Source organism: Desmodus rotundus, chromosome 12 (genome assembly GCF_022682495.2).
Source record: "Desmodus rotundus isolate HL8 chromosome 12, HLdesRot8A.1, whole genome shotgun sequence".
Taxonomy (NCBI): domain Eukaryota; kingdom Metazoa; phylum Chordata; class Mammalia; order Chiroptera; family Phyllostomidae; genus Desmodus; species Desmodus rotundus.
Genome location: NC_071398.1, coordinates 91,946,170 through 91,961,623, shown reverse-complemented (window position 1 = coordinate 91,961,623; position 15,454 = coordinate 91,946,170). Strand labels below are relative to the sequence as shown.

General features: G+C 40.3%; 1 protein-coding gene across 1 annotated transcript in view; it reads right to left on the bottom strand.

The window, feature by feature from the left end:
- The window catches only part of ACBD6 (acyl-CoA binding domain containing 6), a 131,293-nt gene that overhangs the window by 56,162 nt on the left and 59,677 nt on the right, over positions 1 to 15,454 (bottom strand). Inside the window, exon 6 of the mRNA XM_024552942.4 lies at positions 6,236 to 6,325. Within this exon, the coding sequence (XP_024408710.2) occupies positions 6,236 to 6,325 (90 nt within the window). The remainder of the gene's footprint in view (positions 1 to 6,235; positions 6,326 to 15,454) is intronic.

Genomic DNA, 15,454 nt, shown 5'->3' with positions numbered 1-15,454 from the left:
ACACAAAGTACTGCTCTCTTACATGATTTATTTTACGGGTTTAGGGGCTGCGTGGGAAGCCAGAGTTTGTAAAAGGACACACAACACTCTCCTGCGGTTTTGCTGTGTTTGAAAGATACAGTCCTACCTGAGGCAGAGGGCCTGCCTCCAACAACAAATCCCAGGCTGAACACATCCCTGCGGTGAGAGGCAGGAAGCTGGAGAACAAAGCTCAAAGCAGAGACATGGGACTGAATCTTCCCCAGTCTTCCAGGCCAGGGAGGCAGAGACCCACAGGCTCACAGGCAGGAGTCCTAACGAATCTCCCACAAGATATGTGGGAGAGCAGAGGTAGACCAGCTCCAACCCAAGCTCCAACCCAGCCCAGCCAGCTCAGGTCCTCACTGGCCTATGGTGCCAGCCCCCTCAACCTACATATCTGACAGAGAATACGGGGTACTCTCTTTTGGGGAAAATAACACTGACTTCAGTTGATGGTCCTTTATACATATATGTGCAATACACCATAAACACTACAAAACACAGCGCTTCCTCTTCCTTTCTCGCACAGTCAGTTTTACATCCATTAGATAATGCCGAGGGAGGTGGGTGGAAGGGTAGCGGAGAGGAGCACTCTAATGGTCCAGAGCAAGGTGGCAGAGCCTCGCTGGGAGGAGGACACTTGCCTGCAGTGGCAGTCGCCTAGCATGAGGTGTCAGAGCTCACACAGGACGAGGAAGATCTCCACACCGGAAGATGGCCCAGCACAAGTGTCAGAGACCAAGCGGGTGAAGGAGACAGCCCCACAGAGGGCCGGCATCAAGCTGCACGCTGAAGCCTATGCTGAGTGAGGAAGGCACTCACCAGGCAAAGCAACCCGACTCAAGGAGGCAGAGACCAAGAGGGGCAAGGAGGGCGCCCTCTGGAAAAGTGGTCGGGGCAGGCGGCTTGAGCTTGGGTGTGATGAGGGCACCCGTTGAGGCGGCAGCATGAGGGACGGGCACCCACGGGGAGACTGATCAAATACGTAGGTACAACAAGCCACTGGGAGCCAGGCTTGTCACTGTCGTCGGAAAAGGGAGTTACAGATACGGGAGGAGAAAGCTAAATGCATCCTGTGGTACATAATTGGGCCAAAAAGCAAGTGCTAATTTCAAAATATCGGAGCTCTCCAGAGTAGGTTCTTTGATCATAATAGAGTCAAACTAAAAATGAATATAGAAAGAAAACGGCTGGCAATTAAACAACACACAGCTGCGTAACCCGTGATTCAAAGAAAAAAATCACAGTAAAAATTATAAATGTATTTTGACTAGAGGATAATAGATCAGAATCTGCTAAATGCATTTAAAGCAGTGCATAAAGAGAAATTTATACCTCTGAGTACACCTGTTAGAAAAGACTAGTTGAAAATCGATGATCTAAGCTTCCATCTCAAGAAGCCAGAAGAAGAACAGCAAATTAAATCCAAAGAAAGTGGAGGGAAATAACACGAAGCAGACGTCATGACGGACACCAAGTGTACCACCGAGACAATCCGACAAAATAAAAGCCCATTCTTTGAAAAGACTAACAAACTTGACAAACCCTTAGCAAGAACAATCAGTAAAAAATAAATGAACAGTATCAGAAATTAAAAAATGAGATATCACTACACACCCTAAGAGACACTTAAAAATACCAAGACAGTATTAGGAATAACTGTAGGTCAATATTTTACAACTTAAGATGAAATGGACAAAACTTTGAAAACCCCAACTTATTAACACTGACAAAAGAAAAACGTTTAAAAAATGTGAACAGTCTTGTATCTGTTGAAGAAACTGAGTATGTAATTTAAAGCCTTCCCGGGTCAGACGACCTCACTGGTGAAGTCACCCATGTACAATATTAATTTATCTATAGTGTTTGTTATTGAAGGATTTTAAATGGTTGATCCAGGTATCACTGTATGTGTGTGGAACTTGGTACTGTTTACTGGCATCGCCACTTCACCTCCTGCTTGACGGCAGCAGGCAGTGCCAGAAGAGAGAGATTGAAAGAAAAATGCCAAAAGCTCTGATTCAGGCAGTCATCTCATTTGTCCCCCTACTAAGACCATCGCCTCGGCAAACCCCCAACCTCCTCCCTTGCACTCACACCTGTCAGGTATCTGTCATGAAATGTCCCGTTGAGGTCAGCACTGTTGGTCCTTCCAAAGCTGGTTGCACCCCTGGAAAGATTTCAGACAGGCGCGAGGATGGCAACACGAATCACCAATGATGATTTGATGATTTGGTGATCAAAGGGGCTGGCCCCGAGTCCATTCTACCCCATAGCAGATTGTGCTCCCAAAGAACTTTACTGGATGCCATGGGCTTTCCCACCCACCCAATAACAACAGCAACAAAATGGGCTCAGGATTGGAACAGACATTCCCCAGAGAGCATGTAAAAGTGGCCAAAAAGCACATAAAAGATGCCTGGTGTCACTAACCACGAGGGAAATGGACATCAAAACCACCATGAGATGCCAGCATGGCACAGCTGTCACCGGAGGCAAGGACAGTGCTGACGCGGGTGTGGAGAAACAGCAACTCTCACACATGGCCGGTGGGGATATAAGAGGCACACTGGTCCCTTCGAAAACCACAAACAGGTCCTCAAAAGTTTAAGCGCACAGTTGCCATATGGCCCAGCTACTCTGCTCCTGAGAAAGACCGAACAGGAATGACAATACATGTGTACATGCCCATGTTCAGCAATGTTCTCAGGTGCCTTATTCATAATAGCCAAACCTAAAGGGAAAATACCCCTAAAAACTAAATGTCTGTCAACAGCGGAGTGGGGAAGTGGTGGTATATGCTTGAATGAAATGTTACACAACAGTAAAAATAAAGCAACAAATGATATATGTAACCATATGGATGACCGTCACAAAAGTTACACTGAGCTAAGACGCCCGATCCAGAAGAATCTAGGTTATGTGATTCCAAACATTCAAATTTCAGGAGGAGGAAGAACTAACTAATCGATGTGAGAGGAGGCAGAACGACAGGTGTCTCGGCGTGGGAGAGGAGGTACTGACAGCGACAGAGAGGAGGTTAGGAGAGACTCTCTGGGGTTCTGGAAATATTCTAATCGGACGGGCGGTAGTTGCATATATACAAAGACACCCAGATATTTGTTACTTTGGTTAAAACTGTGTCAAATAAAATAAAAAATATACATGTATATAAAATGCATTAAGTTGTATTCTTAAGATTTTTGTACTAAATGTGCCTCAGTGAATGTGTACTGTATCTGCATTATTTTAAATAATGAAGGAAACTACTCTATGTACCATATTGCACCGAATACCTTTACAATGTTGTATGTGTGTGTGTAGAGAAAGTAAAGATGAGAATGAAATGTACTCAGGTTTCACAGTGGAAGGGATGAGAGCTTGGGCTTCAGAGTCAGAATGGCAGGCTGCAATCTAGATTTTGTCACTTACTAGCTCTATGACTTCTCAAAGCTCTGGCTTCCCCATCAGTACAACACAGAAAATAACACACCCACCTTGGACGGACGTGATGACTAACAGAAACAATACTCGTCAAATGCTTGGTACGCTGCAAATACTAAAGTACTGTTTTATATCCGCCCCCACCCCCATGTAACAGAATTACAGATGGTGCTGTACACCCTGCTTGTGATTTGTTAGTTTTTTTCCGGATGAGGGAGAACTCAGGTCTAATCTACAGAACTGGGAAGCTACCCTACAGGGAGCACAGTCATTAGAGACCCCTGACCAGGTCAGTCACACAGTCCATAGCGGTCTCTGTGGGCACTGACAGGCTAGATGGACTTGGGGAGGAATAGACCTGGCCAGGAGCAGCAGGGCAGCCTCGGGGTGGAGGGCCTGCAGTCTTCATTTTAAGCCCCACAATAGCCAGGTAAAATTGAGGATTGCCATGATCCCCATTCTGTGTTTTTTTGTACTTAAAAATGGTATCTGAGTTTCGTGACACCCAGGGCACAGCGCAGACACCTAACAGGACCAATGCTCCCACCTTGCCCTCCACCCGCTATTTCCTTAATGCTACTCTGCAAAAAGTCTGAGAAAACCTAGCAATAAATCCTCAGCATTCAAATACCTTTTAATGTGCTTTGGGAATAGCTTCAGCCTTTCTCCAGGGCTCGAAAGATCAAAGTTACTCAAGGGGTCCACGGGGCGTATGTGTGTGTATTTAACCCACACCCTAATGTGAAATGCGGTTGAGAGCCTAGCTTCCAGAGTTGAACTAAAAATCAATACCAGGCAGTGGGAAAGACAAAACTGTGTCCGTAATACTGCCAGATAATGAACGAAATCTATAGAGGATCTTTCTGAGAAATAAAATGAAAAGTTCCAATTCCATCAGAGTCACGGAACGTAGAAACTGCAGGGCAATAAAAGTCTGGAAGATACACTGCAGGGTAAAAATGACAGGAAAACACAGTGGACTGTGACATATCTCTAATTACTACGCAGTTTCAGGCTAATGGTAAAAATTAGTCTTCAGATAGTTGATAACATCAGCCTGTCTCAGCTGGGGTAGTACCCGAGATCTGCGGCCACGCAAATACTTCTAATAAAATTGATTTTCTTTTTTGGCAACCAATAGGCCAGTCAATAATAATTTTGTTTAAGAAAGACTGAGTCATGAGAGAGATGAACCTTTACTTCCATTTATTATGTTTGTATTGTCTATATTTTAAAAGAGTTTTCAATAATAAAACCAAAGAAGAAATTACAAGGGGAAAGCTATTCTGAGAGGTAATTTCCAAAAGCCCTCTGACTTGAAAGCATGCTAGCAAGCCAAAGTGACAAAGCCAGAGTCCCCAACTGAAACTGGATGCCGTGAGTTAGGACTGTCGACAACAAAGGAAAATCAAGGGTGGGTCAGTACACTGTGGTCATGTCACTACAAGCAGGACAGGGGAAACACTGGCCAGGAATATAGTCCTAACTGATCCATCCCGAAACCTACATGGAACTTCCACTTTGCACTAAAGCTAATACTCAGTGAAGAGCCCTATAAGGCCACATAAGGCAGTTTTGGGATTGTCTGCCTTATATTACCCAACAAATAGAATACAGGAAACCCGCAGGCAAAAACCTCAGGCTCTGCCTAATTTGGGGACATTTCCCTCCAAAATACTCTGAAGAAAACTAAAACACTAAGTCAAAAAGATATATGCACCCCTATGCTCATTGTAGCGTTATTTAAAATAGCTAAAATAGGGAAGCAACCCAAGTGCCCATCAACAAATGATCGAATAAACATTAAAAGAGAATAAGATCTTACCATTTGCAACAACATGGATGGACCTAGAGGGTACTGTGCTAAGTGACATAAGTCAGAGGAAAACAAATACCATATAATTTCACTTATAAGTGGACTCTACAGAACAAAATAAACAAACAAACAAAACCGAAACAGTTCGTAGATAGTGGACAAACGGAAGGTTGCCGGATGGGAGGGAGGTGGGGACGATGGGTAAAAAGGAGAAGGGATTAAGAAGTACAAACTGGCAGTTAGAAAACAGTCGTGGGAATATAAAACACAACAGAAAGAAAGTAGTCGATAATACTGCAATAACTATGTGTGGTGCTACTTTACAAATTACATCATCACTTCATAAATTATATAATTGTCTAACCCCTATGCTGTATATCTGAAACAAATATAAAATAATATTGAATGTCAACTGTAATTTAAAAACAAGAATTTAAAAATACTGCCTCGCGATCCAAACGAAATAAAAGAGACAAGGGCGGAAGTGGTCTGTTTCCTTATTTTTTTCTTTTTAACTTAGTGATGGTGGTGGAGGTTGGGGGAAACAAGGGTTTGAAAGATGATTTCAGACTTCACACAGAAAAATAAATAAGCAAAAATAACAGGAAAAATTCCAATCAAGTAGGGAAGGAATCTATCCTAAAAGATAATACATCTTTTGAAGCTATAATACTTAAAAAAGCACAGCAGAAGCACAAGAACAGAGAAACAGAGCGATGATACAGAAGAAGAGCCCAGGAACACACTGGAGGGCGACGGGTAGTGACTGCTTAGTGGGAACAAGGGGCCCTTTTGGGGGATGAAAAGTTGTGGGACAAGATAGCAGTGATGGCTGTCACCGTTAGGTGTACTAATGCCACTGACCTGCACACTTCACCATAGTTAGTGGTGAATTTTATGCTATGTGGATTTGACCTCAATCTTTCAAACAAGCTCCCTCTTCATCACTCTTACCTGAGAGTTAATGTCGGCTCTATGCTGTAGCAAGACTGTAACTAGTTCCTTATGTCCTCGATCACATGCCCAATGGAGTAGCGCTCTGCCCTAAAACACAGAGAAAGAGAAGCACATTTGTTATTACAGTTGGGGGGCATATACAAGATATGACGTTTTAAGAAAGACAAAGTAATACGTAAAACTGGGTTAACTGTTCTGAGAATGACTGGTAGAAAATGGGAAAAGCAGCAAACTTTCCTGAATTGACTGGAAACCCTGAGCTCCACTTCTGGACCGTCGTGTTCTGGCCCAGTGCCATGTGTCAGCCTGATCGGTTTCCTCCCCTCCAGAGTGGAAGTACGAGCAATACTAATAACAGTACCAACAATGTCCGTTAAATGAACGAGCTGCAAGATAACGCTTTGTGCAGTTTAAACTACTATTTTATAAATGTAAATGACAGTTTTCTTGAATTTCACATTCACCACTTCTGGTGAAAGAAGTTTGATGGATTAAAAAAATGAGTACTTAAACGTAGGTAGAAAAAATCCAAATTTACTCGTTTATTTCTTAAAATGTAAGAAAATTTAATCAGTTTGAAAGTAAGCATTCCCTTAATATTCCAAATTTACACTTTTAAATATCTCAGAAACACTAGTATAGTCTACTTGGTGTCTACCTTCAGACACTGACTACAAAAGCCACTTGTAAAAGAGAACAGATAATTAACTGTTAGGTGAGAAAGTACTAAATACGAAACATCGCTTTAACTGTTGTCTACCACAGAATCCAAGTTACTATCAATGTGTTGATTCCGTTCTGCACCATCAGAAAATCTTGGTTTAGTTCATGAAAGAAGCCCACGTGGGCCAACGGATAAACAAAACCCCCAAAGCTAAGGGGCTTCTCTTTAGAAATGAGTGAAGTATGGCTTAACATGACTTTTTGAGGGTGGTAGTGATGTTGTTATATTTAAGAACTGGAATGTTTTTTCTACATTAAGTTGAAGTCCTTGCTTTGTGTCATTTTAGAAAAGGTTTAAGTAGGACAAAGTGGGACAAAGATAGTTTTAGAGGAAAAAGCACTTTTCAGGACAGCTTTCTAAACCCACTTACACTCCTTACCTTCCAGACTCTTTTCAAACACCTGTTAGTTCAACTAATTAGACCAGGACCTATTCTTGAAAAAATAAACAAGCAAAAAAAAAAAGGCAACTTCTTCCCAACTAATTGTTCTTTTCTTTCACTTGCTCAGCTTATTTTTATTTATTTGTGAATATGTTTTCCAGTAGGTGTACACAAAATACAAACAAGAAGGGAAACAGAAAATTAAAATAAGCAAATCATTCAAAATTTGCTGTAGTAACAAAACTATTTTGGTCAGAGCCCACGGAGAATCTTTTTTAAATGGATACAATTCTAAAAGCTAAGTAAAACAGTGCTGCCAAGTTTCTGTGTTAAAATTCTCTAAGTCTAATGACCTGCCGTTACCAGGACACTGATTTCAAAACTCTCCATGTAAATAATAAGATATTCTAGTAAGACTCTGAGAACGAATACCAATATATAAAATATTCTATAATTCAGTGTAACTCTTTCACAGCTTTTACATTCAAATAATCAAATACAACTTCAAAGTCTCTATCGTTTTGAGTTCTAACTTTAAGTGTACATTTTATGGCTATAAAGTTAAACTGTTAACAAGAATTACTACATAGTTAAAATGATGTGTGGTACACTTGCACAGGGCACCTACCAGAACTACCTAACAGTAAAGGAAGAAAACATAATATTAATACATCTAGTACTTTTACCGCAAGATATATAGATAATTTCTGCTCCACCAGGTTCTTGATTTCTCCTTAGAATTAACCCAATAGGGTTACATCAATTAATAGTAAATTATAAATCCTCAGCTGTTTCGATGGGAAAGCAGACAAGCAACGCATTTTACTGTTAATGGGAGCTATATTTTAAGTTTCCCATATGTGGTGCCAAAAACTTACTTTATGGGAAACACCTATGACTGGACCTCAGTGGCGACTCTCACTTTGGACGTGTTTTCCAGAAGGGGGGCACCCCCATAGCAATGCTTTAGGGAGGACGATGTGCTCTCAGACACTTACACTGTGCTTTGTAACACGCTGCTTGACCTGCAATGTAATTAATTTTTGTAACACATTATTTTAATGGTACACTAATTAACCTTGAATTAGAATGAATTCTCTGACAATGACTTTCTGTAGAAGTGCGGAAGGTATCTACATTAAGACTGCCTAATGATTAATACTTTTATGCAGTGTTAAAGAAGCTCAAAAACATGAACAGGATTAAACATACTTATAAATAAGCACAGATAAAACAAAAATAAATCAGGCTTGGGAATTTTTGTCTTCAAAATGTTTTTCCCCCACATTTTTTTTAAATTGTTGTTCAAGTACAGTTGTCCCCATTTGCTCCCCACCCCTGCCACCCCCGCCTCCCCCCGTTGACCCTACCCCCCCCTTTGGGTTTGTCCATGTGCCCTTTATACGTGAACAAAGGCCAGCACAGCCAGGTGTCTGAATGTGGGGTGACACTCACTTCTTTCAATCATAAAGTTCCCATAAACATGTTCTAATTTAGGACGATCAGTTCAAGCAATAACATAGCCAATACTTTGCAGAGATACTATCCTCACAGCCATTTAAGGCCAAATCAGGAACTGATAAATACCTGTGGTTTCTTTCCTTTTTCTCAGGAAAAACCATGAATTAGGTGCACATTAAAGCTGTATCTACTTAAAGACTTTATCCAGATTTACAAAGTATTTCACCTATTTTTATATATAATCAACTTCTATGAATACTATATTCCCATGTTTAAATTTACTTTTTACTGCTACCACAGAAGCTGACAATTTTTTGTATGTTGTTTTAACAACCCTTCTGCAAAACACACCCCAGAATATTTGGGAGATAGGGGGAAGCCATTATTGTTCAAAGGAATCTTTGTTAGGCTACCAGAAGACCACAGACACTGTTTGGAGAGTTCTGGAGAAACCCTGGAATTCAAATACAGGAAAACACGGGAGGAAGAAAAGAGTTCTCATCTATTAACCAAACATGGGTACTAATGCTGTCCTGCCTCAGACAGACGAATGACTCTAAAGTGCTTTGAAAGTGCAGGGTGGCAGCTAACCTATTAAGTGGTATTACTTTCATACCTTCTGGAAAATACAGAGCGGGCCTTAATATTTTAAATGCTTCTTTGACATCCTTAGTTACTTGTCCTCAACCCATGCAATTTTTTTAAAATTAAGAGTTTCTCTGGGATATTGCAAATTAAGAGACTGTATTATAAAACAAGTCTTGGTGTTCTTATGGTGTCTGGAGAACAGGCACAAAGCATGCACACTGCACACACAGTGGACAAAAACACGGCAAAGTGGCAGGTTTAATTTCTAAGAGGTATCACCTTGCCACTGCCCCGAAGGTGGTATGATCCACTTCTGTCTAATTAGCAAATGAAGCACTGCAAATAGGTCGCCTTGAATTTCTCTCTGCAAAAAACTGTCTCACTTTACTACTGCAGTAGAGACTGCCTTACTCCCTATAATCTGTAACGGTGCTGTGTCCTCTGTCCGGCCCTCATCCTGTCCCCTCTGCTGCTGACACTGCTGTAGCAGCTGCTACAGTGAAAACTGCCCCCCACAACCACCGGAAAACTGCGCGGTGCCTCCTACTTCCACCTCCTCAACAGGGAGCCGACGATGTTATTTCAAAACCTTAGAGACAGGAGTGGGGTTGGAAGGTAGTTTAAGATCTCAGGGAAGCCGGAGCTCCCTCTGGGGTAATCAATTTGCCAGCATTACAAAGAAAACCACACATGAATATGGGGGATATACATTAAAAATCAGCAACTACTTGATCTCTTCCACTGGCTAAGGTCTAAGGCAGAGAGAAAAGGTGTTGCTGAGTTACAAGGGAATTTTTAAAAAATCCCTTCATACGCATTTACTAAGCCATAATGTTAGTGACTTAAGAGTGAAGGGATAAGGGAGATTTGACTTCATCCTGTGTAAGACAAGTAATAACAGCAACAATAAAGTTGCCATGAAATCCACCCAGATGTCCATCAGAAGATGACAGATGAGCTACAATATAGTCACGTGATGGAATACTGCTTAGTGGTATAAAGGAAATAGTGACCTATGCGCTATGGATGAAGCTCAGAAACATTATGATAAATAAAAGTAGCCTCATACAAGGAAGTACATATTATAATTCCATTTATGTGAAGTTTGAGAACAAGCCAAACCAATCCACGGTAGAAGAATGATTAGAACAGTTGTTGCCTTTGTGGGATTAGGAGAAAGAACCGAACCGCCTGGGAGGGAGTGTGACAGAACTTCCTGGGCCTCTACCGTCAAGGGGTTTTGGTTACACAGGTACATGCATTCGTCAAAATTAATCAAATGTGCACTTAAGATGTGTGCACTTCAATGTATATAAATGTTATCTTCAAAGAAAAACTAAACTAATACTGACTTCTAATTAATGATACGCACGTTGAGGCATTTAGAAGGAAGTGTCTTCAAAATACTCTGATCAAAAACGTATCAAAATATAAGACTGATAGATGAACAGAGGTGGGCAGGTACCGATAAAACAAGCACAGTAAGCTATCAGCGGTAGAATGTAGGTGGGTAGGAACACAGACACTATAAAGTTCAGATTCTTTAAAACGTTCTGTAATTAAGTGTTACAAAAAAATCACACAAAAATTTGTACATCCACATTCATAGCAGCATTATTCAAAATAGCCAAAATATGACAGCAACCCAAGTGTCCATGATGATTTGGGATAAAGGAAATGCAACACACACCCACAACGGAAAGTTGTGCACTTCTAAAAGGGAAGGAGATTCTGACACGCGCTCCAACATGGAGGAACCGCGAAGACGGTACGCTCGCTACGTGAAATAAGCCAGGCACAGAAGGCACATACTGTATGACTCCTTCTCCACCAGGTCTCGAGGGCAGTCGCATTCACGGAGACAGAACGTAGAGTGGGGGTTGTGGGGGGCCAGCGGCGAGGGGGGCGAGTCGGTGTTTATGAGAGCAGAATTTCATCTGGAGAAGGCGAGGAAGTTCTGGAGACAAACGTTGGCAATGTTTGCATAACAACGTGAATGAACTTAGTGCCACAGAACTATACAACTTAAAAATGGTTAAAGTTGTAAATTTTATGTTGTACATATTTTACCACAATAAAAAATAAATGGCCAAGGCTCGTAAGAATAAAACTACTTTCACTAATTTCTAATTTTGTATTAAATATGAGTTTCTGATGTAAAGTATTGCCATATGCTTGATTTTTAAATGGCATTAATGCCGATGAGCATAATTTGACATTTCTCAATGAGTAGTATGAATGAGCAAAGTCCTTTCAAATTAATATTTCAATCAACTATACAACCAAAATCACACATACTCAAATGTAAAAAGTTATTTAAGAGGATGCGCTTTTTTCTTCCTTTCTCAAATCTTAAATAAAAGCATAAATTTAGCCTCAGTGTACTGACTCTGCCTCCTAAAACTTGTGCTTCTGTCAGGTCAGTGCTCACAGGGCTGCCAGATTCTCCAGCAGCCTCTCAAGACTGAAGCATGTAGCTGTGCTCTGCCACAGCCCACGGGTTAAAACAAGGCGAGAAGGGAAAGAAATGCAGTCAAGAGAAAGGCGGACAGAAAGGAAAGAACTTAGAAGTCGCTCAGTAAAGGAGGATCTGGGATTGCATTAGATAAGAATCTATGGAAAACCAATGCACTTGACGACTGCCTTTGGGGGGAGGGGGGAATGAGAGCTTGCACCAGAATAATGCTCTCTATTTTGTTCAAATATTATCACATTGCTACACTGGTCCTAAAAAAGTCTTTATATTAAAGTAGAGATTTAAAATATTATTTAAATATCATCAACAAGCATGTGTTTGATGTCTATTGTACACGGCACTGACCTGAGCAATAATGTACGTGACAAGAACTACGCAGATACAATTCGTGTCTGATGACTGATGACATTCTGCTCATGTCATAAACAGTTTATGCAGTATTTAAATCATTCTTTATCCTTAAAAGATGATTTTTTTTGACAAACTAAATATTTGGCATGTATGGGGAGCTATATTAATAGTTTAATGATAAAAATTGAATCACCATTTAAAAAAACTAACAGGCTCTTAGATCTTTTTATATTTCTCTTCATATTGTCTATTTCAATTTCCAAATACTGCAAATTGTTAAAAAATATAATAAAACTTGTAATTTAAGTAAAAATGAGCACACATAGCACCATGATGCTATAAACTTGGACCTTAAAACATCTGAGATATAGATAGCTTCCTGAATAGTAAATATAATTACAAGACTTTTTTCTATTATGTGAAATGTAGACAATACCCTAATTACTGTATCAGTAGGAAACACCATGTAGTTTCTTCAAATTAGAAATATGTGCCCTACTCTATTACTAGCAATTACAACTCGAACAAATACAAGATATGTATCAGGAATTATACTTATGAATAATGAAGTGACTTCATTATGGAATACTAATATTTTATTTAAAAGGAACCTTCATATGTTCATGTGCTACAATGGCTACAGATCCAGATAAATGCATTTCAGGGAATATGATAATTGTGTTTCTTTCAAATATGTGGGAATGTAAATGTGGCATATTTTATTACTATAATTAAATTTCTTTATGTGCTCACAGCAAATTTGAAGTGCAATAAATGTGATTTTTAGTCATGAAAGGGTAAGACTGAAATTGAGTTAAACCCGTTGGATAAACATTCATTCAATTCATTCATTCATTCATTCATTCATTCATTCATATCCTCACCTGAAGCCATGTCTACTGAGTTTAGAGAGAGGGGAAGGGAGGGAGAGAGAGAGAGAAACACTGATGTGAGAGAGAAACGTCGATCTCTCTCATACATGCCTCAACCACAGACGGAACCCACAACCTAGGTGTGTGCCCTGACCAGGAATCAAACCCTCGACGTTTTGGTTTACAGGACGTGCTCCAACCAACTGAGCCACATTGGCCAGGGCTGGATAAACATTTTTAAATAAAGCCCTACACTATCTTAAATAATCTTAGGTAATCAGTAGTGAAATATCTCATGTTCATATATCATGTAAACACAAAGAATTGGATGTCCTTTCAAAACTGTAACTGTTATCCAACCTAGAGAGAAATGTAACGTTTCTGATAAAGGGGTTAATAGTATCTAGCCATTAACTTAACTTTGAGGTTATGTACTTTTAGTCCTTCACCAAGGCTTACCAAGTTGTTGTTTTACTTGCTAGAGCTTTAAATACCATGGAGCAGTACCATTAATTTTATTTAGGATGTTAAGTTTAATTCTCACTTTAAGCTCTCATCTCCCTCATGTTCTCAAATTAATTCATACAATTCCCTGATTAATAATAAAGGGGCTTGCCATCAGTATTCAAAGCCCAGGCTGAGTTGTCATGGCTGAGGGGGCAGAAATCTGCTCGGAGCGATGAGAGAACCCAGCTGAATTCCTGGCGTCTCAGTCTATGAATGCGTAAGCACTTCATCTAACGCTCGGCAGGCTGGGGGTAAAGGTGGCTGCGTGGGTAACAAAGTGGAAGGGAAGTCCTGGGAAGCTACTACATCAAAGCAACTAAGTGGCCGATGCAATACATTTTACAAGTGTTCCTTTTATTTTTACACACACACAAATGTGTTATTAGTGTCAGCTGTTTGTGTTCGAGACATTTATTTTATTCCTTTCGCTGCTGTCCAATGATCTCTGCACAGGTCATGTGTGAATCTGGTTTTCGGTACTACTTTTATACATTTATCCAACCCTGTATGTAGAACATGCAACACCAAAAGTGAGTGAATCCTGAGGTACACCATGGACTTTGGGTGGTTACATCGTCTCCTTGCAGGTTCTTCCTCAGTGAAAGAAGAGCACCACTCTGGTGAGAGGTGTTGACCATGGAGGCGGCTGTGCGTGTTGGGGGTGGGGGGTGTATGGAAAAATCTCTGTACCTCCCTCTCAATTTTATTACAAACTAAAACTGCTCTAAAAAATTCAGTTAAAAAAAGAGGTAAGTGGCTTTTTCATTCATCTCTTCCCTACATTCTCATTCTTCTTTCATATTATTCATTAAGAATAATCAAGATAGCTAAAGTTTACTGAGTTCTTACTGTGTGTGTGTCAGGTACTGTTTAACTGCTTTATATATATTAACTCAGTTAACCCTCAAAACACCCTGACACAGGTGCTATTATCCCCATTTTACTCATTAGGAAACTGAGTCACAGAATAAACTTGAAAGGTCACATAGGTAGGAACTGACATTGCAAAGACTTGACCCTTGACCCCATGTAGTCCAGCTCACCAGCATTATATTATACTGCTTCTAGTTATTCATTTTTTCAATAATTCATTAATTTGTCAGTTTGGTTTTCTTTTTTTTCTTTTTTTCAGCATTTGGAATATGCCAAGAACTCTGATGGAAACATTTTCAACAAGGGATCTCAAAAGATATACCTTTCTCAGGCAGCTACTGGAGGAAATGCTCCATTAAAACCATGAAATAAATAAAAGAGGGAGTTACTGGAGGAGATTCTCCATCAAAACAGAAATAAACAGTAAGAGATGAAGACCCAGGATCCAGAAAACAGAAGAATCCAGGACAAAGGGGAAGAGAATGCCCAAGATATTGGTAACACATAGTCCTAGGGTGACATCTATACAACAAGCCTGGAGAGCAGCCACTGAAGATTAGAGAGGAAGAAAGACAGAGGGTTCCAGAAGGAATAGCGCTAAACTATATACGGGGTTGATGACCTGATGTGTTTGACTGCACTGAGGAGACCTCTGTTGGGCAAATTGAGGAAAAAATTAATGATAGAAACATAGAAGACTGAGAAAATACAAAAAGAAAAAAGAGATAGTTATTAACCTTAAGAAACACAAATCTGTACCCTGGTATGCAGATTGTATTAGTCATAACTATATAATTATTCATTCCCTTCCCACCCTTGCCTTGCTTCTCTATTATGGAGCAGACTTCCCACCATACTGCCTGGGGCTTAGCCTCATGCCTGGTTTTGGCTAAAGAAATCTGAGTAGATGTGGCACATGCCACATGCAAGCAAAATCTTTAAATGTATTTGTGGGATCTGGTCCGTCTGCCTCTAGCTGCTG